Here is a 25324-nt window from a genome sequence, read left to right as displayed (position 1 = left end):
TTCAGCCCATTACAATCTACCAGGAATTCAACAATTATCAGCACCATATTTTTAGTTGCATTTGAGAGATCTACATTTAGAGGACTTCCTAACTAGAAAGCTCATTGAAGGAAGTTGGTTAGTGCAGTGTAATGTGTGGTTCTTTGCAATCAAAAACATAGTATTTAGATTGCTAACCCAGATTGTTAATTGCTCACAACCTCGAGGTGGCAATCTGCTGTTTTCTGGCATTGGACCATGGCAGCAGGCGCTAACTCTCATCCCAACCTCTTCACACTCCGCTGAAACTACCCCAGTGTGCACTGGAGGACATGGTCCGATGAAGCCAACAGGACTACGATATCCGCAAGAAGAAGCAAGACACGATCCTAAATCCTGTTCTACCTCTTGCACTCTCCCTCCCCACCAAGAGGTGACTGCATGTTTTATTGCGAGGCGTCAGTCACCCAATAACTCTGCCTTCGCTGGGCTCCCAACCCAGACATTACCAACTATCCTTACAGGTGGCAGGCCCACCTCAGTAGCACACTGACGATAATTATATCAACATTTCACTTACTATAAGAGTGTGAAGAGTGACTCTCTTCTATAACACAGACACAATGTAGGAACTACACTGAGAACACTGTAGCACATCCTGTGTATTATTTTGGTGTTTTCACAACCCATGTTGACATCTCTGACTTAAAACAAATCAGAAAACTACTTGGTCTTGTGATGCTCTTATATAAAGCACAACTTTACTGCAGTGCCTGAGGCTACACGGAGACAGATTTCCCAAACAAGTGATTTCGACATCAAAATCTATAATTCAACAGTGGTGAAAGCAACAAAACACCTACCAAGAGTGTCCAACACAGTGGATGTGATGAGAAAAGTTCCTCTGATGTCCAAGCTAAATATAGCTCATCATCCAAGAACATGAGTTCTAGATAGGTTGAGCTTTCATCGGTTATTACGACTTGTAAAGTTCCCTTGCACAGCGTAAGAAGGGATAAGGGACACTGCACAGTGTAAGTAGATGGGATAAGGAACAAATTAAAATCAGGAAAAGTGAGATTGAGGGGACTGTGAACTGACCTAACTTACAGATATGTGTGCTCGTATTATCCCAGCTAACCTCAGTCTAGAGGTCACAACCACTATTAGTAGGAAATCAATTAGGATCACTATAAGAGATCAAAAATGTAGGCCAAGTGCCTTGCTTTGGCATACATATAGGCTAAACTGCTATATATATCAGTCAACTCTGGCACCGCCTATGAGAATTTGTTAAAAGTGATCTTCACTCGTGATAGAAACTGTTAGTCTTTCTAACAAAGAAAAATCGCTCTGTGGAAGAAAATACTATTGACTGTGACCAGGATTACATCAACGTTGTCAAAATACATGCTCTAACCTTCAGGAAGTAGATTTCATTAGGCCTCGGTGCAGCATAAACTGAGCTCTCAGTGCGAGTATAAAACAACCACTATACTTTGACACAGATAGTTCAGAAAAGAATAATGGAGAGCAGAAAGGAAATGACAGTTCAAGGACACTTTCACTTCCAGCACAGCCTGCTTAGTGACGTACTGTTGTTTCATAGAGGATGCCAGTCATACTACTGGCCCAGGTTTCAGAGGCCTAACACCCACACCAAGCACCCTAGGGGGATGACAGTATTGATGTGGCGTGTCTGCCTCACTGTCATCTCCAGTGATGGCCATGGTCCTAACAGCTGACAGGCAAGCGCTTCCATGTGGGGATGAGTCATTTCAAATGTGGGGGAGCTGCTGCCATTTCAGGAAGACACTTTGATAGCAGGCTTGTGACTGCACACAATGATTGTGATTGGTTCACTCCCAATGATTTCCTTTCCAAAACACTGAGCTTCACTTAGATGAGCCTTCAGATGGATGGAAAACATATATAAACAAAAATCTAAATCAAATCAAATCATATTCCACAGCAGAAAAACAAATAAACTTCAAAATGCAAAATCCAAAAAGCTGAATATGCTCACCAAGACCCTTTGGTGTGATGCCACTGCTGTCTGCAGGGTTGATGGCCCAGTAGTAGTACTTTAGGGTATGCATAAGCTGAAGCACTGTGCCCACTCGACGTATCGTGTTGTAGATAGTTGCCGTGCCAATAAACTCCGCCGAAAGGTATGTGTATAAAGAGAGCTGTACCTGGAGTGGGAACACACATACAAACGTATTCATGTTATCAACTGCAGTGTGTAATTGATCCCTTGAACCGTATACCTTTTAGACTAACCAAGACATTTTACCCTGGTGGATTGTAGAAGCTGAGCCTATTATCCTTGCAGCTGTATGGTAGGGATGGCCACTGACCCTATATTACTCAATTTCATAATTGTCGCAGCTCCACTCTGTTCAGTGATGATTAGCATGTCCTCTGTAATTAGCAACAGACCTGACAAGAATCCGTAATCCCACCACAGTCATTCCAGCTATAAATACTGAGGGCTTTTTCCCATATGTCATAAATTATAGGATATTAATGAGTCAAATGTGAGTCATGATGAAAGGCAGCAGCGTGGTTACGATGTGAGCACGATGCGATATGGTTTGAGGCTACTGAAATTGAACACTAGAGATAAGTGAACACCATGCTGTTGGTAATGTAATTTCCACAAGAACAGAAAAGTAAAATGCAAAATACAGAATCTTATTTGTTTACCAGGACAAGGTCAGTGGACCCGTGTAATTAATGGATATTGCATGCTCCCATCATTCACACAGCTGGCTCTCTGTACCCCGTGCAGCAGATAGGGACACAGGAACTGTGGACTTTGTGGCATGTCCTAAGGGAAGGAGCCACCGTAGCTCTGTGTACCGTTGTAGCTAAAAGTGCTCTAACCCACTTCATTACCTCGCTGTTTCTCTCATTTTTTCTCCCTTTTTCTCTATGCTCTATTTTGGAGGAGTGTCACAGGCAAGCCTCCAGACACTTTTGTATTTATTTCCTCCTTTTATTTATTCATGGCTTGGCCCACCAGCAGCATTCCTGAGGCAAATGTATTTGCCACACAAACCACAGCTCCTTTGATATACCTCATCCCATTTTTTCATGGGTCATTATTTAAAAAGGAGGGGAGGAAAAAATCTGGAACATTTAAAAACTTGGTTAGGTTGAGGATTGGAAAGTGGAAGGCAAGTGATGAACTCTGCAACCATTTAATGTCTTACAAATGTGAGAATATATCTGGCACATGCACTCTGCTAGTTGGTTTCATTACCACGTGCACAACACTTGCTGCCATGGGGAATCTCACCAATACACCAGTGTGATACATACTTGACAACACACAAAATTTCCACCCTTATTTGCTTTGAAAAAACGGGCATGTTAGGACTTGTAGTTTCAATTCTCTTCTCTGATGCAGAGGATTACTGAAGTCTTTTGCAGTTGAAAGCTCCTGATGTGCATCCTTTTTAGCCTGATCAAATGCAAAGAGACCTGTCCCTTCGTTACCTGCAGGAGCTCACCTTGGCAGGGGTGTGGATCCAGATGGCAGCATTGAACAGGATGTGGTCACACAGCTGTTTCAACAGTGGTGCCCCATGGGTCAGACCATCCAGATACTTTGCAAAGGAGAGGAACTGCTCTAATACAGCCCTGGTGATGTGTACACGTGATGACTGTAGGAAGAAGCAAAAGTCATGTTTAACAGTAATGATGTCGCTAAGCCTTTTCTGCTGTAAGTGTGCATTTATCGTTTCTGAAATGGACTGCATTATAGAGAGCAACACCCTATGGTAACTGTTTTGTTGCAACAAAAAGTAGAAAAAAACCTAAATGTCACAAAGAGAACAACAACATCTGTAATTTTGTACACAAAAGTAGGTCATTTTGGGTTGAATGACAGGTAGAAGCATTTGTAAACTATGGAAGTGGTCAAAAAACTGAGATTTAAAAACATATAAAAAATGGCAGCTGGCATGCAGCTTCATATGCATCACATAAAAGCACAGTTAATTTTACAGAATGAATAGATTTCATGGTTAAGACGTGAAGGAAGGTTGAACAGAGGGGAAAAAAAACTTGTTTCTATTGTTTTAGTCTGCATTGTGTGCTGTTTAAATGTTGCAAGTATTTTACTTAAAGTGTCTATCATAAGTGTCATTTTGTCAATTTTCCTGTATGTAGGTTGAATTAAAGGATCACTTGGATTTGTGTGTCCTACTTATGTTCTGTGGCAGCAGGTTAGCATGTTGGCATAGTCGCTAAATTGATACACAGTAATTTTGCCAAGTTATTGAATCTAAAGAAATTGTCTAAACAAAATTCGGGCAAGTTGTAGAGGCTTGACTTTGCAGAGAATTTCACTTTGACAAATACCGTTACCGCTCCTGTCTGGCACCTGTTCTCTGCCCAGGTGGGGACTTAGTGAGGGCAGGAGAGAGGGAAAAATGAAGGCACAGGAAGAAGAAGGGAAGGTGTGGCATAAACAGATCACGAACAGATGGTGCGATATGTGGAAGTGTGAAACCTGGCAGCGGGAAGGAAGCAAGAAAAAAACAGCAGCTCTCAGGCGCCGACTCTGCCTGGCTGTTAGTTAACAGCAGCTGAAGCCATCAGGCAGGCAAGTCACTGAGTGACAAAGTGGAGTCATTTCTCAGTGCTCCAAAAGAGCCAGCACTCTGGGGAGGCCGGCAAGCTGCTAGATCTGCATCGCAAAATGGGTAAATAAAGACTGATGCGGAAAGAGAGAGAAACCAAGGGGGGGAAAGGGGAAGAGAAGTAGTCGTGTGGTGTTCTTCCTCTAGCTCTGTTTAGTTCAAAGACACATTCAGGACTCTACAGGCAATGGGAGATCAGACTGCTGACAGGACTTGGAGAGCACAGACAAGATACAGTGCATCTTGATCGTACGGAAGGTGAAAGAAGTTTCCAAAGCAGATGGGGTTTTCTATTAAAAATCTTGTCAAAACTCTGCACATCAGTGAATCATTTCCCATTCAATGTTCCACTCAAGAAGGAAATGAAGAGTTGGACATATTCATTTTTCAAATCAATCAAATCAAAGTGAGAGAAAATGTTGTGTGTGATAAGTCTGCCTGTTCCCAGAGAATTAGTCTGCCTGTATGGGATCTCTCGTATAACCATTTTCTGAGAGCAAAAGCGTACACGTGACCATATTTCTGTGAGTGAGGTGAAATTGATTAATTTGAAAATGGAAAGTTCCTGAGAACTGATGTGTCACTGAGGTTAGGAAACCATTGTGATATGCTGTGAAAGCCCTACTATACCTTCTCTAGCAGGTATCCAATCACCAAAAAGCCTTTTCCTCCCAGCATCTGCTCCTGCATGGCCACAGAGCTCTTGAGCAGCTCAACCAGAAAGGCCAGGAGAGTGGCACTGCAAAACAAGAAGACATTACGTCTCACACAGGTATAAAATACACATCTTTTCACACACTCATCGGGTGGTGAAGGAGTTATTCTATAAACTACAGCAGCATGAGGAGACAGTGCAGCAGAGGGGAAAAAAACAAGGTCATTTTCAGAACATGTCAGCAATCAGCTGGGAACTCCAGCTCACCACTTTCATCCCTCTTCAATTCAGTAGAAAGGGTTGGCTCATCGGGCTCTCTAGGGACAGAGAGTGGTCTGGGGGAGAGTTGCAACAGAGCGTGTGAGGTGAGGGGGAAGGGGTTCAAGGGGTAGTGCACTGAAGACTTTTTTTTTCTTTTTGTTGCAGGGCTTTTCAGTTGAAGTCTTTGGCTGAGTGACAGTGGTGCTCGATGACACTTCTTAATCGGCTTTCCCTCACATCCTCTGGTGGCCTCCGCTCTAGCACAACAACCACTCCTGTGCAGGCCTGCCGATAGTTACTGCACATACACTACATGCATACAAACTACATGCTTACTACCTTGTCAGTTTACAATTGCTCATTTCTAACTACTACTCCAAGCTGGCTATAACTGAACCAAGGGGAACAGAACTGAATGATAGTCAGCTCTGTGTGCTCTTGGTTTAACCTCTGATCTTTTACTGCAAGCACAGCTTCCTTCCAATTTGGCAGAGCAGCAGTGACTGGTGTTAAATCACTGCTGTTTGCAATTCAAGGTGGCACAGATGTTGATTAAAAGGATTTTTTATAAAGTCACTATACGAGGGTGCTGTTGAGAACAGCCAAAGCAGATCCACAGGCATTATAGAGACTTAATTGTTGCAGAAGCTTTGAACTCCTCAGCTCAGCAGGCTTTAGAAGGACTGAGTGTAAAAGCCAAGGCAAGGACAAAAGCAAGTAGTGGGGAAAGTGACACACTGTGAGGCAAAGACCCGCGATATGGTGGCGAGAGAGCAGAGGGACAGAGAGCAGAGATGAGAGGAAACTACAGAAGCAGGGAGCTTTGGGCATCACGGGTTTATGCTGCTGTGTGGCCACTCTTGAGTCTATCTAGCCATACTGCTGTCGTTGAACTAACGTGGGATTAGCAGAGCTCAGACTCTATCCAGAGCACAGTGAGGAAGCTTCACCTAAGGATGACGGGGATGAGAGAAGTCTGAACCAGAGAGTAGAGATAATAATGAAAACTGGACTACAGCTTGACCAAGGCTGGCATTATAAGCAGACAGTGGTTTATTACAGATATATGGGTATCAGTGTACATGTTGTCGAATATGCAAGAAAGATTTCAGCATATAATGCATGAAAACGTACTTTATGTAATACAGAAACCCTCAAATCACCACATTGTTTGTCCGACACCGACTCTAATTTTGGATGTTGAGACTTTATCACTAAGATGTCATGTATGATGGCATCAGCAACCTGAGCGCTCAACTGAATATTGCGACAGATTCAACAAAGCATCTTTTCGTTTCTTTTGTTGATTTCACACTTCCTGCACTCAGAGATTCACTGCCTGTAACCACCGAAATAGTGATGATAATTAACAACAAGTCTACAACACCCTCAATTATGGAAATGTAGATGCTTCTCTGTTGCACCCCCACTATCATTTATGCTGATAATACAGATGAATATACATTTATACAAAAATCAACCCTTGTGTAACTTTTAAATCATCAACGTCATTCATATTACTTGCCATTTTCTCTTCATCAAACACAACCCACACAAGTCTAAAAGGGTTCAGGGTAAAGTATCAAAAAGTGATCAAATTCACAATCATTCCAAACTGAGCTCTTGTCACCAAACTAAATTCATGTCATGTCATCATTTCCAAAGCATCAAGTCAGATTTCCAAAAAGTAACAATATTTCCACTTACCATACAGTGGGTTCCACCTGGCTGTCGTTCAGCTGATGGTAGTCCAGCTGAGCAAAGAGCGGGAAGAGCACCTGGATCCCACCAATGGAGTGGATGGCGCTGTGGATGGAGTGAGTCACTGTGGCTTTTACATCCTGCGAGGATAATATAAAACCAATAAAACACACATTTGTAATGCTAAAGGAGTGCAACAGAAATGAAAACAGGGTAAACAGAGTCAGAGCCGGCTTTAACCTGTAGCATAAGGGCGTGTGGTGAGTGGACGAAGATGGAGGCATTTTCTTTAGGCGAGGACTCCAGGCAGAGCTGTGCGTCAGTGGCCTTGGCGTTATAGGTGAAGGCGATGGAGCTGGCCAACTTGCTGTCATACAACACCTGCTTGTGATGCTCAGCTAAGTGGATATCACTCTCTGACTTGAACTTAAACGTGCTCTAAGAAAAAGAGAAAGAGAGAAAGCGGAATAAGTGATGGATAAATAACGAGAAGGAGAGAGTGATAGAGAAGATCCTTCCTGCTCATGCATCCTATCAGTGTCGCTTCGGTGTTATCTTTTAATTATAACTTGATTAAAAAATACTCATTCAAGAATGAAAAATGACAAGAGGAATTTTTGGCAACCATACATTTCTAGAGGTCAGTCTGGGCACCAAAAGCATTACAGTATATCAACATTTTGATAATGCTTATTTATATTTATTAAAAGCAAATCCTGTTCTGAACATAATTAACAACATATCAGTGTGTCAGGGGAAGAAGTGAAAGTGCAGTATGGCACGCTTTGAAATTATCAGAATATCGCTCAATTTGGCAAGATAATCTTAAAACCTATAGAAAGTCCCTCCGTAATGCCAGAGGAGCCTATTATTCAGCACTAATAGGAGAAAATAAGAACAACCCCAGGTTCCTCTTCAGCACTGTAGCCAGGCTGACAGAGAGTCACAGCTCTATTGAGCCACATATCCCCATAAACTTAAGTAGCAACAACTTTATGAGCTTCTATTATAATAAAATTATTATTATCATTGTACTGTTTTATATTGTTTTACGGATTGATGTTCTTGTATTCTTCTTATATTATATTGTACAGTGTCTTTGAGTATTCAGAAATCGCTTTTTAAATAAAATGTATTATTATTATTATTATTATTATTACTATTAGAGACAAAATTAATCACCAAATGCCCTCAACAGCTATCAGTGGCTCCCCAAGTTCAGGAACTTTAACTAATGTAAAATCAGATACATATTTAGAATGTTTTTCTGCCATCGATCTTCATCAATTAACTTCAATAATTTCATCAACAAAGCCATCAACCAGGCTGCTTAAAGAAGTCGTACCCTTAATTGGCACTTCTTTACTAGATACAGTCATGTGAAAAAATTAGGACACCCCATTAAATATTCAGTTATTCATTAAGAAATGTTCACATATCGATGTCTAATCTTGTTTTTATTTATCTCTGGAAAAGAAAGTGATCTAATTGCAGGTAAACAGCAAAATATAACATTGCTTTACTCATTAAACAAAAGACTATAACATAAATGCATATTCTAACTGAGGAAAAAGTTAGGACACCCTACCCCTCAATACCTAGTGTTACCCCCTTTAATAACTTCAGTGAGACGCTTCTTGTAACCCTCTACCAGTCTCTGACATCGGTCTGAGGAAAGTTTGCCCCACTCCTAGATGCAGAATGCTTGAGGTTCTTTTCCTGGAACGCTGTATTTGGTGTGCACCAAACATGTCCTCTGTTCTGGTGTCCAAATAATTCAATTAAGTCCCGTGATGACTTTTTAGGGGTTTTGGAGACTTCTTTTAGCATCTTGCGGTTTGCTCTCGGGGTGAACTTGCTTGGACGGCCAGACCTGGGCATGTTGGCAGTTGTTTTGAATGTCCTCCACTTGTACACTATTTTCCGGACAGTGGAATGGCTGATTTCAAACTCTTTTGAGATCTTTTTAAATCCCTTACCAGACTCATAAGTTGCAACAATCTTCTTTCTGAAGGCCTCAGACAGGTCTTTCGATCTCACCATGGTGTTCACTCTCACGTCAACACAGGGTGTCCTAATTTTTTCACATGACTGTATGATTAATCTTTCCTTATTGTCAGGATATTATGTACCACAGTCCTTTAAAGTAGCTGTAATTAAAACCCTTCTTAAAAAGCCCACTCTGGACCCAGGGGTTTTAGCCAACTATAGACCGATTTCTAACCTCCTCCTCCTCTCTAAGATTCTGGAGTTGTGTGACTTTCTACATAACAATAGCTTATTTGAGGATTTTCAGTCAGGATTTAGAGTTTATCACAGCACAGAGACAGCTCTGGTTAAAGTCAATAATGACCTTTTGATTGCTTCCGACAATGGTCTCTGTTTGTATTATTAGATCTTAGTGCTGCATTTGACACCATTGACCAGGATATTCTTTTACAGAGACTTCGGCATCAAATTGGCATACTTATCAGATAATCCTCAGTTTGTACACGTTAACGATGAATCTTCCATAAATACTACAGTTAGTCATGGAGTTCCACAAGGTTCTGTACTTGGACCAATACTATTTACTTTATACATGCTTCCTTTGGGCAATATTATTAGGAATCACGCCATAACTTTCATTGTTATGCAGATGATACACAGTTATATCTATCGATCAAGCCCAATGAAATTAATCAATTATCTAAGTTACAAACATGTCTTAAGGACATAAAATCCTGGATGAGCTGCAATTTTCTGATGTTAAACTCAGATAAAAACAAAATTCTTGTACTTGGCCCCAAAAACCTCAGAGACTCACTGTCTAAAGATACAGTTACTCTAAATGGCATTACCTTGGCTTCTAGCACCACTATCATGAATCTTGGAGTTATCTTGTCATTTAATTCCAACATAAAGCAAACCTCCAGGACTGCCTTCTTTCATTTACGTAATATTAAAAAAATTAGGCACATCCTGTCACAGAAGGATGCAGAAAAACTAATCCATGCATTTGTTACTTCTAGGCTGGATTACTGCAACTCCTTATTATCAGGCTGCCCCAATAAGTCCATTAAGACGCTCCAATTAATTCAGAGCGCTGCAGCACGAGAACTGACAGGAACTAGGAAAAGAGATCACATCTCTCCTGTACTAGCTTCTCTGCACTGCCTCCCTGTAAAATTTAGAATAGAATTTAAAATCCTCCTACTCACCTACAAAGCTCTTCATGGTAAGGCCCCTTCATATCTTAAAGAGCTCATAGCACTCTATTACCCCTCTAGAACACTGCATTCTCTGAATGCTGGGCTACTTGTGGTTCCTATAGTCTCTAAAAGTAGAACGGGAGCCAGAGCCTTCAGTTACCAAGCTCCTCTCCTGTGGAACCAGCTTCCAGTTTTGGTTCGGGAGGCAGACACCCTCTCCACATTTAAGAGTAGGCTTAAGACGTTCCTCTTTGATAGAGCTTATAGTTAGGGCTCGCTCAGGTGAGTCCTGAACCATCCCTTAGTTATGCTGCTATAGGCATAGACTATCGGGGGATTTCCCATGATGCACTGAGCTCCTCTCTTCCTCTCTCTCTCTTTCTGCACACATTCATGTCCCATTAATGCATGTTACTAACTTCACTTCTTCCCCGGAGTTCTTGTGCTTTCTCTTTCGCAGGTTCTCATGGATCCTGGTGGAGCCTTCTGCCATGGTCCTGCTTGACTGCCATTGCTAATATCACTGATATTATTGTTATTATTATTATTACTATTATTATTACTACAGTTACTATTATTACTATTGCCACTCCTCATTGTCCCCCATCGTTGTTGTTGTTGTCGTCGTCGTCATCATCTTCTTCATGTTCATCATGAGTCTCTACTATAAGTGTAGTTGTTGCTGTCTGTCTGTCTGTCTGTCTGTCTGTCTGTCTGTCTGTCTGTCTGTCTCTCTCTCTCTCTCGCATTTAGTGGCATCTAGGTGTGTAGTTGCAGATCACAACTCCCTCGCATCACCCTCTCCTTCTTAGTGTGAAGGAGAAACTACAGAGGCTGCGAAACCCGCAAAAAACGGCAACACCTTTCTGGGCTACAGTAGAAATATGGTTGTTAAATATGGTGGACTTCATGCAAGGCAACCCTCGATATCTGTATATTTAAAAGGCTCAATCTAAAGTAACAAAACACAACAATACACTAATGAAACATATTATGCATAATATATTAATTTCTGCCAATAAAATCAATAAAGAAAAACTACATTCATGTTGCAAGATACCGTAGGGGACATATGACATTATATAGTTGTGTTATGTAGGTATTTGTTTCTCCGTTGGCCTCATTTTGTTTTACTTTGAGTGTTTACACTGGATCCTTCCCTTTTTATCTCTGTGGGAACATCGTTTGTTTAAGTTCTACTGCAGGATCAGAGTTGCTTTGATACCACAGATGATTGTTTACCTGCATTAATTTAACCCAGCCATTTACTCTTCCCTTTTCTGGTGCGATTTCAAGCCGGGCACATTCACAGCTGAATTCTCATGAAGCTACACTGAAAAGGTTGTGCTATGATTGCAGACTTCTACTTAGAACACATTAAGATTTTTACCAATGCATAGGTTTCTTTATGAAAGAAATATTTTTTCTGTCCAAATACACTACACGTAAGTAGAGCTAATACGAGAAGAGTTGATGCAGCATGGCTGAAAACACCTACAAATTAAAGCTGGCAGTCTGCCATTTAGATTTGAGTTACTGTGTCACTTCGCATCCAATGTAATCAGACTCAGAGTCAAAACATTATGCAAATACTTGTTCAGATAACAATATAGACTCAGTATTTATTCATCAGATTTATTTATTAATTTTATCCCTCCACCCTCATAGCAGCGAGAGAGAAAAACTAGAACTAAATTACACCATGCTGAGATACATCTACAAACCTTATGCTGTTCTGACCATTTTTAATTCTTATGAATACTAAACAAATTGCACCCGTGACTGAGTGCAGTGATAAATGAACTCTTTAAAGGGATCAAAACTGTCTCTCATATGTTTTAATGTGTCTTATGTTTCATTATGCCTTCAGACATCTGAATCCATTTGATGGCTGTGTAAAAAGAACTGGAGGTTTCATCAGTCAGTGGCTCAGTAACACATTAATTATGGCAACCATAACAAATAGCTGATCAATAACAGACTAGCATTAATTTACTTAATCAATTAGCTGATGACAGATGAGTTGAATTAATCCATCAATGCCATGTGAATGGAACATGCTTAATAAGGAAATCAAGTCCTTTAATCAGTTGGGTTGAATTATTAATGAATGAGAGAAATGTTTTTCCTTTCCTATCTGACTCATGGACAGCCAGCGGATGGTAATAGGATAAGGAGAGACATAAAGTGCTGAAGTACCAGAGAGGAAACAACCATCTGGTCCTAGAGGGACTGTAGATAAATACAGTATGTTATGCAACACAAGCAAACAGGGTTCATGTACCTGCCTAAAGGCATCTAAATCTGGATTACAGTAAGGGAGTGAATGGATAAAAAGGTGAGCTGACTCAGGTTGTCAATTGTACAATGATTGTGCCTTTGAAGTGCTTTAGAGGAAACATACAACACTATTCGTTATATAATATACCTGCTACAAATATGGTACATTTAAATCAGCTCATATCAAAACTGTTTCAGATCTTGATACGTCAGTTTACTGATTCTGGAACTCCATCCTCTGGGGTTCATATTTTACTTTTGGCAAGTAAATCCTGTTTCCAAACAATATTGTTTAAAATCCATGTATATTTGCTAGCATTATATCTGTTGCCTGGCAGCATTATTCTTCATAGGCAAGTTCCAGAAACTGAGAGGGTTGAGCCAAATTTAATGGCATACCTCCTTGCAGTCAGATTATAAAAAAGACATAAGAGGTATTCTGTTCCTCTGCTATGATCAAGTCCACACAGCAGTCAGTATGCATCTCATCATGTAGTCTCTAACATTCTTCAAAAGTTCCTACTCAAGAAACCCAAGTGACATGAAATAACAAGCTCCATTGCCCTGCACTTTAGCATGGGCCCTGCCGCAGTGTGAAAATAATGATCTCATGGGTTGGAGCTACAGTAACAAACCCTGTAGCACGACAGCATCATTCCACAGGCCAATCATATAAAAGAATTACAGCACAGTTACCTTCTTCTTCTCCCAGTGCCAAAGGCAGTCATTGACCGGGGGCTTGCCCACAACTCTCTACATCAATCACTAGACAAGCTCGGGACCTACCTACCACAGTACCTGCATATATAGTCTGACACAATATAGTTGAAAATGAACCTGTTTCTAATTAATTTTTAAATATTAAAAAAAGATAAAAAGTTAAAGAAGTTCCACAAAATATTTATTAATGTTGTTAGCTGCTGTTTAGCTCATTGGCTCATAGTTCTCAAAAAGCTATTTATAGACTTCAATAAAACAGAGTGAAAGGTTAGGCCATTGGCCAGGGAAAAGTGATTAACTTTAGTTGCAGAGCCAGATCCAGGGAAATATCCAGGAATTTGCACTTACTTGAGTAAAATAAAATGTGTATCTAATGGCTGCCTACCAAAGCTAGTATTATGATGGAAATAAAATTTTTCTTGTAATTGTTATTTGTAAATGTAATTGTGGAGCCTAGTATATCCAGGTATATACAGAATGTATATACAGTTTTTGAAATCGATGATCTTTTCATGTAATGTTCAGATATCTTATGATTGCACAGCCTCTACACTGAGATAACATTTGTCTTCCCTGACAAGGCGGACCAGAACTGTGCAGCTCCTCAGTCTCTTCTACAGCAATCTGTGGTGCATACTGCAGAGCAGTGTTGGCACAAATTCAATGGGCTAATCTGCGTCATGTAGAACACATATGGTAATGATGATAGAGGGCAAGGACAGAAATAACTCTAAGTGCATCATACGAAAAGACATAAAGTAATGGCTTAATTGTTCTGACTAGTCAAGTCAATGACTAATAGTTTGTGCTCAGTGAAGCTGTCACTGGATATTGCTGTGACAGATTTCACTTTATGACTTCAGACCAGGCTATTTCCCAGAGCTGGAAAGAAATAAGTAGTTATCCAGAGTAAACACTAAGAGGGCTTTTTAAAAATCTGTGTTTGCTAGTATCAATTGGGAATTCTATTCTTCATCCTGAGTTACATCTCACAAAGTTGTGACGCTATTCCCTTGTAAGAATCTTTCAGTCCACAGTTTCCTAGACTAACACCAAAACTTATGAGATCTGCTAAAACAGCAGTGATGAATGACAGTCTGATAAGACAGCCAGCTTCTGTCAGCCTCAGAGTCTGTAGACCCAACACTGCCCTGTGATGTTATCTCCGAATGGCTGGGAAAGGCAGTCATAGAAATAGCAATATACGGCAAAATTTGTTTGGTACTTTAAATTAAATAACCATGAGTCCATCTCAGTTCAGAGTGCAATTTCAAATTTCAGCAATATGAAAAGAGCCCAGGGAGCAGATTCTACTAACAGGTCTGTCAGATTTACGCCATAAATCATAACGTGCAGTAGAAATAGTAACCCTAGGCAGCAATAATCTCTGCATTTCAACTAACCGCAGAAGTTACAGTTACATTCAGTACACTGTGTGAGCAAAGGAAAGCGTGTCAAACATCAAACATGGATGAGAGGACCATGGATCAGAAAATAAATCATACATCAGCTCAGATGTTTATTTTCCGGCTGTGCAGCTGAGTTGAAACAGATATAATGAGAGTCCAATGTACATACTGTAGCAGACTCATGCTGTGATTACTGGCAGTTTTCAATTAAAACAGACAGGCTACAACAGACAGGCCTCTCGTCCCCCTGGACAGCACTCCCATTACAACAACCAATCAGTGGGCCTGACAAGTCTCTGACCTTCCTCCTCAACTCACCTGGCTGGCTCTATCATACTCACCATTACCAACACCATTCACAGCTTGATCAATTGCGGGTAATTGTCTCCCCGGGACACGCTCTTCATTATTTTGAGAAATCTGGAGGATTGCTCCACTGTGCGTTACCTCTCTAATAAAAGGTCTAGAACCACAATTAAGGAGGTAAACGGCAAGTCACCAGCCATTAGTGAGAAGACCAAACAATGAGTTCTCCTGGGATTCTCAAGGCATTCATAGATCTGATTGAAATCACAATCATCCATCTCACAATCTTCAATAGAGTACATTTTATAATGACAATGCCAAAGACGCATTCCTTCAAGCTATAAAAAAGCCCAATTTTGTCTTCAAAGCAGCTAGAGAACAAACAGAGCTGGTGTAAAATGAAAAGAGATATTGTAAATAGTCTGAGACATATCCTGTGTTCAAAGCTGATTTGGCAGTGCATGTCATTCCTCCATTTGTGACAGAGTGCAGGGCTTAAGACTGCGAAGAAACAGCAGCACTTTGCGAGAATCAGGAGCAAAAGTAAGACAGTGAGAGCCATCTGAAAATAGACTGAAGGCACAGCCTCTATCTTATTCAAGATGAGTGGAATATTTGGGGATAAAGAGTATATAAAATAAATAAATAAAACTAATTTAAATGTATGTGTGCAAACCAAATATTTTGTCACCATATGATTAACATTCACAGCTGAATCCTCTTCTGGATAGGTCAGCATCTTTCTATATTCACAATCTTTTGGTCTTTGTAAAAAAGCTTGGGACTGCTACACCTGCTGCAGCTGATATAAGTCGGCTCTGGACTCTATCCCCTCCCAGTGCCTGCTGCTTCCTTCGGTGTATTGTGCCATTATTTCTAAGAAGTAGGTAATTTATGCAGCCGTTTATCTGGGAGGAAAAGCATTGCTCCCAGGACGGAGACACATGGCAAAGGAACTGCGGCAGGGCAGCAACGGGCATTGATTTCACAGATTGATAGGTGATGCAGACTGCTTACATGTAATCTAATTTAGTCACCCTCAAGTACATACCTTATAGCCTGGTCCTAGCTGATGAATTGCAAATATCTGAGCGGGATTGAGGGCTTCGCTGAACACGTAGACGGCTCCTAGCTGCCCGCAGAATACTCTGTTAGCGTCTGCTGTCTCAGAGGACCCGAGGAAGCACTTATCATAACTCTGCAAGAGGGACATAGAGATAAAAGGCTACATCAATTTATACTTTAGGACTGAAGAATAAATATCCAAATTCACACACAGCTGAATTAGGCAGAGGGGAAAAAAAGCAAGAAGTACAACATCATGCACAAATTAGTATTTTTCTTTATATATTTTCACCTAGAAATTGTATTTATCTATCTATAACAACATCACCTGCTATGTTGTTTCAGTGACAACCTTGACAATTCCCTAATGGAAAGAGGAAAACAACACCTCTGATTTACAAAGATAGGAAACCTGAATATAACCTCGAGAATATCTGCTGTGATTGCATTTGAGATAGAACTGAACAGCAGCAGTCAAATAATAACTTACATAACAAGAGAAAAAACAGTCAGATTGAGTAATATAACAATTAAAAGTGTCTAAACAAAATAAATCTTACTTGACATAATTATGCTAACTAAGCGTGTGAAAATGTGTGAAACAATTACCTAGACTTCTAGTTTCAGTCCTACTTCGAAGTTGGCATGAACAGAAAGATGGCAATAGTCTACATATCTATTTTTTAAGTGAGAAGGCTAAAGACAATGTTTTAAAACATTTTGGTTTTAACATCAGAGCCTCGACAGCAGAGAAAGACTAGGTTGAAGAGAAACAGAAATTATATAGATAATACAAATTATCCACGTTTCCAAAGTACAGCAAATGCCTACCTACAACGTCTCAGCTTTTTCATCTTAAATCCACCAAATGTAGCAACATTCCTGTCAGCTTCCAGTCTATTATTTTCATAGTTATTTTAGTTACGTGACCTTGCTGTTTAAGTAATCCTAATCCAGAGAAATGTAATAAACTACAAGGGTGTATAACATTTTCTCATATGGTGTGGCAGTGTGATTTTTTTTATGCATTCAATACATTTTTCCATGTCCGTTGCTTGGTTGAATTAGGCTCTGATCTAAAATCTAAATAAAATGGACTTCAAAATCAATGCTGGAGACAGTGTGGACACCTAATGGCAGGTTTCATGGACATCCTTTGGTCTTACCCCACCCTACAGCATTTCTGGGTTGATGTTCAAGCTGCCATTAAGAGTATATCAGGATTTTATATTGAGTTTACTTGTCTCTCTATTTACTTAGGAAATATATCTAAGAATCTGGATATCTGAGACAAATATTTACTAAAAATGACAACTGAAAATATATTAAATGCAATTGGGGAAAAAAAAGGCGAAAGTTGAATGTGTACGATTCTGTGACCAACAATTCCTGTGTATACTATCCAATATAACTGTGTGGCCCCACGTTTGTTGTCTTATATAACAGAAAATACAAAGTAAAAAAAAAAAAAAGAAATAGGCTAATCTTATCTAAACTATTCTCTTGGTGTGTATGATTGCTAGTGTCTTTGTGATGCAGCTGTTTGTGCAGCCATCGCATAATAAAACTCTGCTCCACATCAGAATAATGCTCCCTCCTGATATTCAAATTACTCCACAAAAACGATCCATCACAAATTAAAGCAGCTTTAGTTAATGTGGTGGAATATCTCATGAACCACACTTATATCTCAACCTGTCATTTGTGCAATCTTCCCTTGAATACACAGCTACAGTATTCATTCTGCCCACCTTTGGAAATGTGTCTCATCTGTACAAGTGCAAATTGCTTTTTGAATCTGTCCTTAAGAACCATGTGTGACAACAACTTTCATTCTGCTTTAGAGTCATTCAAACACACAAATATGATACTGTTACACCATGACTCACAATGTTGTCATACATTTTAAACAAGAGCACTTCAGTCTGATGGTATTTACATACTCTGTACACATATATACAGGAACTATTGAGATTGAGCCATTTTCACTATATACATACATATATTCTCTATACATACATCTCTTCCCCAAATATTTGATGTTCCATCTCTTCCACCCTGTACTGCAGCACACATCTCTGAGACAAATGGATATTTAAATTAAGAAACTATGTGATAAATCCATGTTAATATGCTAAAACTCATTTTACCCAATGAGCACTATTGAAGATGTGTGGTTTTATATTTTTAATTTACAACCAGGCGAAAACGTAGATGTGGCAGCCTCAGTCAGTCCTATGCCAATAAACATCATAACCGGGGAGAAAAGATGACAGCAGTGAGGAGGAGTAAAAAGAAGAGCGCTTACGTCATTTGTGTTGACGTGCCATGCCATGTCTCCATAAGAAACAAGCTGTCCGTTAACGTAGCATCTGATTTCACTGTTCCTCCAGCGGCTGTAGATGTGAACTATACTGATCATGTACCACTGCAGAGGGGAAAACAGTCAGATTGAAAAGATTTCTTAAGTGAGCAACAGAACAGGACAATAATTAAGTGAGTCATTATCTTTCTTTTGCAAGTACAAAGTTGTTATACTTGACTACATTTAACCACACTTAACTACATTTGGAAGGGTTTATTGAGGAACATCTACAACATTTCTGGTAAGCTCTCCAATTTGTTTCTTTTAAAGCCAGGAAATTCAGATGAACCTCAAAGTTACTAGAAAGCCACGGCCTTGAGGCTTGCCACCTAATGTTCTGAAATCTGCACTGGAACATTGTGAATAATAGATCAGAGAAAAGGCTAAGAAGAGGCAAGACAACTAATTTTTCACTCCGAACAAAGCCACGTCAGATACTGGCAGAAATTATTCAGGTATGAAACACTAACTACAGCTAGTCATCTCAAATCAAGTCTACAGCTAGAGAGATGACTTTTAGAAGATGTAATGTGAAGTGGGTCCAAAATTAATTAAAAAAAAGAAATACTGGTCTCTAAACAACCGTATGTTAAGAGAGGGTAACATGAATGGACTTCTATTTTTGTATTTCTTAAAAATTTGAAAGCCCTTCCTGTGTGCATATACTGATATGTGAACATACATGAACTGTGACCAAGTCAATAAAGTGGAACATATATGAAGTACAGTTTATAAAGTAACATAAAAATCCTCAAAATTTCCTCACACAGATCCTGTACATATATATTATTTATTCACATCAGGACACGCTGCATTTTATTTCTTCAAGTTTTCTCTTTTTATCCAAGGGGTTACATCACACTGTGTTGCTGATGCAGCAGTTGAAGTCAGTTCTTTTGATTTAACACTGAATGTCTGAAGTTTTTCACCTTAATCAGGTAATTTTTTGCCTCTTCGAATTGAAAAGTTGAAAACAGAGGGATCACTTAGGCCACAACTCCTTCACTTTACGGGGAAAATGTACTGTATTCTCTTAAGTAATTAGACTTTTCCCTTTTATTTCTCAATCACTGCAGTTAAAGCTTGCTTGCTTAACTCATGAATTGAATGTAACATTACATAATGGCAAGACTGGCACAACATCTCACAGCAGTAGGCAATAGGTTGTCCATCTCTTACGTGACTCTGCGCCCACTGTTTATTAGTTTGACCCATGAAGGGCACTGTTAGCAGTCTAATAGAATTACAGCTGTCTGCACACAAAGGTAAGGACACTTAAAAGAGGATTCATGGCTGAGGGGAAGAGCGCAAGCAGCCTGCAGATAATTTAGAATGGCACTTATCTGCAGATGTCTGAACCCAGAATCAATTAAAAACTTAATTCAACATGTTTTATCTTCTAAGAGCTTCTACAAAATTGTACCTGTGCTGTGGCAGTAGGAATGGGATGAATAGTTGTTCCCAGGTGTTCTGTGAAGGCTTTAATTGTTTGACACATGCTTTGAGCCTGTTTTGCTTCTCTGCAGGGACAGCTACACTACACTGACATTCCACGCTAAATTAAGTTTCATTTTCTCATCTACATTTACATCCAATTACACCTGTAAGACACCACTGGGGGTCTTAAACACTGCAGGTCTATGTGTAGACATACAACTTTGTAATGCCAATAAAAGAACAGGTGGTGGGTAGGGAGTCAGGGGTAAGAAAACTGTGGGGCGTTTTATAACAGCACTGTGATTTCTGTTTAGATTATGTGCAATACTGGTATCTGATGGTTAGTATAATTCATGTTCAGACGTGGCTTACTTATATTTGAAGTATTTGCTTGCGACACATATAATCCACACATCCAATATTTTAATTCAAATGGCTTCAAAACCTTTTTTAAATTAATAATACCTTTGAAGTGGGCATATGAAAATTATATAGGTCAAAATAACATAATGATATGTTGTATAATAGCTGAAACACATGGACTGATTGATTGCCAAAGCTGCGCTTACCTTCCTGGGCTGAAAATCATACTTCACACAGTGCTGGAAACCTTTTCCTTTAGACTTGAGTGATGTCACAATCAAGCAGTTACCAACAAAATGTGCAGAGTACCCGATGCCCTTGCTGGTACGAAAGCTGTAAACAGAGACAGGCACATTATATATTATGAGCTGCAAACTTGACGAGCTAAACCTAATTCATCTATGAACAAGCATAATAAAATATAGTTCAACCCAACTGAGGTGGAAGGTTTCTGACCGTCAAGTTGTGCAGTCTGCATTTTCGTTGTGAACTTAAGTATTTGTTTGGATATTTCGTCTTTGATGATACTGCGCATACCAACCAACAACTGAAGTGAAACAGTGCCTTCCTTCTGCATAATAAGATCGGGGTCAACATCATTTTTGAATGCCTTGCGCCATACAAACCCAAAGCAATTTGCAGAAGTAATTGACAGGTAATTCTAAAAAATCTTATGAGAACTATGATATTACATTTAACCAGTGAGAACAGGGAAAAACCTGAGGTGAGAATACAGCTATTGCAAATTTTGAATGCATGGTAAGAACTACAAAGGAAAAGAACACTTAGTTGATGAGCACACTTCAGTGATCCTCCCAGGGTCTAATCCCTCCACTTTGATCTTCTTGACTTGGCAGATAAAAGATATATAATGTCAGCACTGAGGAAATGCCACCTGTGTACAGCAGCAGACCCTGTACAGCCCCACACCCTGCACACAAACAAAAAACCTTGCAATACCACAATAGTTCTCTGTTCTTTCTCTGCTTGGACTGAACATCTTTCTCACTGCTGACATGTACTCACTACACTCCTACAGTCTTTAGGTCTATAGCAGTCTACCACCTTCAAAGCCCCACACCACCACAACCACCCACTGGGATCATCTAAAACAAACAGACCTCTTTGTCAAGGCAGATAAAGAGAGCCTAGGCTTTTATATAGTGGGGTGCATGCAGGGAGAGAGAGATATAGAGCCCCACACCTAGCTACCACAGAGCCAGCCAAGACGCTCCACTGAACAAACCTGCTTGTGATTGCACATCAGGTGAAAAGCAGCAAACCATGGTCCGCTTCTGAAGATACAATTCGTTTTTTGTTGTCTACATGCCCAGCCACTGAGCTATGAGGCCCTCAGAGCAATGCATAAACAGGATTAGCTTGGCATATCTCAGGCTTTTTGTGACTCTGTCAGTGAGAAATCGCTGCCACATGAATACCAACAACTTAGCTTAGCTAGTATTTCTTTTTTTTTTCCTTTTTGATGTTACACATCAGAGGAACGTACAGCGAGTCCTTCCAAGGTGAGTTGATTCTTTCATTCAAACTTAGTGATCCAGGTAAAGCAACGGCAGCCAGCAGCAGATGATACAGTGAACTAACTGTTATCTCTGACCATATCATGTAAACAGTCTTCCCAGTCAGCTAAGTCTACCCTTTCATCCCGTTCCCTTCCACAACACTTTTATTTGACTCATTGTATTCTGTGATTTTCTCCCAAAGTTCTTCTCAGAAATGGAAAAAAAAAAAACGGCTGCAGAAGATCGCTGCACTTTTGGGTTATTGATTTTAGCACTAATTATCCACAAGCCCCTGCAAGAGCTGGTATGTGGGCCTTATGTGGCTGATATTAAAATCTAAATTAATACCTCCACAGTGCCTCCCCCTGCAGCCGTCCACCTCTGTAACAGCCAGTACCAGTCGCCGTAGTTCATGCTTCCATGGGTTTTAATCTCAATAATCTCACCTAATTCCCTTCCTTCTCTATTATAATTCATGAACGTTATCTGGAAAAAATGAGGCCCCTTCACAAACCACATTACATAAGTGTTGCTAGTGTGTGAAAAATAGTATCTGTAAAACTAGTTTAACCTTGAAAAACAAGTTCCTCTCATAATCTTCTTAGATGGGAAAATCACTGTAGGTCACAGAGTATCAGACACCATATTGCTTTGTCAATAAAGCTGCTGGTAGCTTTATCGGTCTCTGCAGAGAGAGAATGATTTCTAATACAAAGCTAAAGCAATTAGATTGATGAAAAACAGGAAAGTGTAATTTTCTTCTCTCTGGTGTCATAATGTAGACTTAAAGCACCTGTGAGAGAGCTAGGAGCGTACTGAGGGCACTTGAAATTGGAGCACAAATGTATATAATTGTGAACTCACCAGTAGAGATATGGTTTGTCCTTGTCAACATTGATGTTATTCAAGGGATCCATTCTGAACCAGGTGTTGAATGTAAACCCACTTTGATAAGGCCACTTGGCAATAGGAGGTAAAGCAATGGCCTGGGACAAAAAAAAAGACACGAAAATGCAGTATGAGAGACAACTGTTTCATAATCTGCTACACTGTCGCTACTAGAGCAGGTTAATGTAACAACTACACAATGTAGACATAAACTGGAGTAACGGCACAAAACTAAGGTATTACAGACCAACTGACTTTTTTATGCTTCTTTTGTGCCTAATACTTAGTGCAAATACAGACAAAATAGATAAAAGATTTATAAGATACAAAACTAATAAAAAGGTACGTGTGTACGTTCTAATTTATGAATCATTTTATAAAACTTAATAAAACACAGGAAATTGCAAATTTGTGGTGACCTCCTCAATGTTACTGGCAAACTGATGGCATTATAATTCCTGCTCCTGCTGAATATTTTATGATGGCAAGTGTCCAGCCTCTTTGAAATGAATCCAGCCACGATTCAAGTCCTATTTGCATTTGGGTAAAGTTGCCATTAATATCTAAGATTTTGGGGAGTAGTTTAAAACAACCCTTTAATCATCAGTGAATAATTACATTTCATGAAATTTATGTGATAAATCATTTACTTATTTTAATCTACGTGATTTGCAAAGGTAATAAACAGTATGCTCTACTCTGTAGCAAGTGTAATGTCCTGTCACAGACTTCCCGTCTCCCTCTGCTATGTATCTGGTTTATCTCAATACGTCAGCTCCCAAGATAAACTATCTGCAGCCATTTAAACTTCGTCACACTACGGTGTCAATCTTTCTTACACAGGGTAGGTTACTCAAATTTTCTCATATATAAACCCTTTCATTTATTTGTGCTCTTACTACACTCAGTATATATGTATATACAGTATTAGTGGAGCTTTTTCTATCTGCATATAAAAGCAAGTTCACACCTGTTTTCTTAGTATAGGAAACCATAAAAGGAAGGATTTATGAGGCATGTTGGATTGGAATGGGTCAATCAAAAAGGAAGTATAACAAAAAGTAACCTTTGCTGCGATACACATATAAAGCCCAGCAGACATTAGAGGTAAAGAAGTTTTTTGATACATGAATTTACTTCAGTTTTGTGTTGTTGAACACAACATGAGTAATCTTTGACACCCATTACCCAACCAAGTACACAAGAGTATACAAGACAGTCTTATTCATTTGTGTGCATGAATTATCGGTTGTTTAACCCTGATTATCTGCAGGGCTCCATAATTTTGACTGCGGAACAGAAATATGCAAAAACTTACTGCTGCACTGCGACCAGGAAAGTTGAAGAAGGCATCTGGGCCGTGTCTCTGGGGCATCTGATTCAGCACCGACAACATTTTGACCGCATGCTTTGGCTGCACAGGTGATGAAAAGAGTAATAACAAGGCAGTCACGGCTTTCTGTCTGACTGTTTGGATTGCAGTCAATACACTGTCAGTTACCTCATTCTGCAGTTAGTCAATAACAGAACAAGCCCCAAACATATCAGTGTGATGGCTCTCTGGAGGGAACTCAAGTGACAGTGTCAAACTACACACAAAATACACACTTCTACCTTACTGCATCGGGTCCCTGCCATCACTTACCCAGAGGCCTCCTTCCCCTCGTAGCATGCTGAACAGCAACTTCAGCTCCTTCACTGTGATGCTGTAGCTGGCCAGCACTCCCAACATGTCCACTAGCAAGTCTTTAAAGGCAAGATAGCATGCATGCATTACCACACACACATAAAAAAAGAGGAGAGAGAGGACAATCATAAAATGTAGCTATATTTTACAGATATTATAATTTATCCACACTACACAGGAGGTCCTCATGGTGAAAAAGTATTCATATGCATCAACTCCTGAGATAATAAAAAAACAGGTTCACTTTAGTTCAGCTTCATTCTCACTGAGTTCATTGTCTGTGAAATTCCATTATATCTATCACAGAAACACCTCCACCACAATTACATGGAAACTGACTTGCAAATCAAAGTGATGTCTAAATGGTAAATTGTTTAACTTAGAGGCACAGTGTCAAAAATGGAAAAATGCATTTGGATTTCATCAGCTGAAACATAATTCACAGGTTACACAAGGTATGGATGTAATTTGCACAGTGCAAAATATGAAAGTGACAATGACTCCCACAGACAACCACACAGTGACCTGAATACAGATTTGAGGGGATCATTCCTGGCCTAAATGTATCAAAAGACTAAAGACAAGACAAAAAAAATCGCTACTAGGAGTCTAGACCTACCAGCTACAATACCTAATGGAAATCCAACCATCCAATTGAAATACTGTACTGTGCACTGTATTAATAAATAGATGTTGGTCAAGTTCAAGTTCACTTGGCCTCTGGATAATTACTAATCTCTAAATAAATGAATATCCATACCAAATCTCACAGCAGTAAGTCTAGAATTATTTTTAAAAAACATCCTGAGACCTTGCTGCTAGTGTGGCAAAAAGCAACTGCAATT

At 39.7% G+C, this 25324-nt stretch overlaps 1 protein-coding gene across 5 annotated transcripts in view; it reads right to left on the bottom strand.

Moving 5' to 3' along the window:
• The window catches only part of nbeab (neurobeachin b), a 193812-nt gene that overhangs the window by 121923 nt on the left and 46565 nt on the right, over positions 1-25324 (bottom strand). For all 5 annotated transcript variants that reach the window (XM_051397178.1, XM_051397180.1, XM_051397182.1 and 2 more), the window contains exons 3-13: positions 24438-24538; positions 24111-24206; positions 22769-22890; positions 20591-20717; positions 18528-18647; positions 16206-16352; positions 7489-7686; positions 7255-7388; positions 5262-5370; positions 3498-3650; positions 2006-2174 (exon numbers count right to left, since the gene is read on the bottom strand). In XM_051397178.1, coding sequence (XP_051253138.1) covers positions 2006-2174; positions 3498-3650; positions 5262-5370; positions 7255-7388; positions 7489-7686; positions 16206-16352; positions 18528-18647; positions 20591-20717; positions 22769-22890; positions 24111-24206; positions 24438-24538 — 1476 coding nt within the window. The remainder of the gene's footprint in view (positions 1-2005; positions 2175-3497; positions 3651-5261; positions 5371-7254; positions 7389-7488; positions 7687-16205; positions 16353-18527; positions 18648-20590; positions 20718-22768; positions 22891-24110; positions 24207-24437; positions 24539-25324) is intronic.

The sequence above is a fragment of the Dicentrarchus labrax genome, unplaced genomic scaffold (genome assembly GCF_905237075.1).
Source record: "Dicentrarchus labrax unplaced genomic scaffold, dlabrax2021, whole genome shotgun sequence".
In the NCBI taxonomy this organism is placed as follows: domain Eukaryota; kingdom Metazoa; phylum Chordata; class Actinopteri; family Moronidae; genus Dicentrarchus; species Dicentrarchus labrax.
This window is presented reverse-complemented; position numbering and strand designations above follow the sequence as displayed.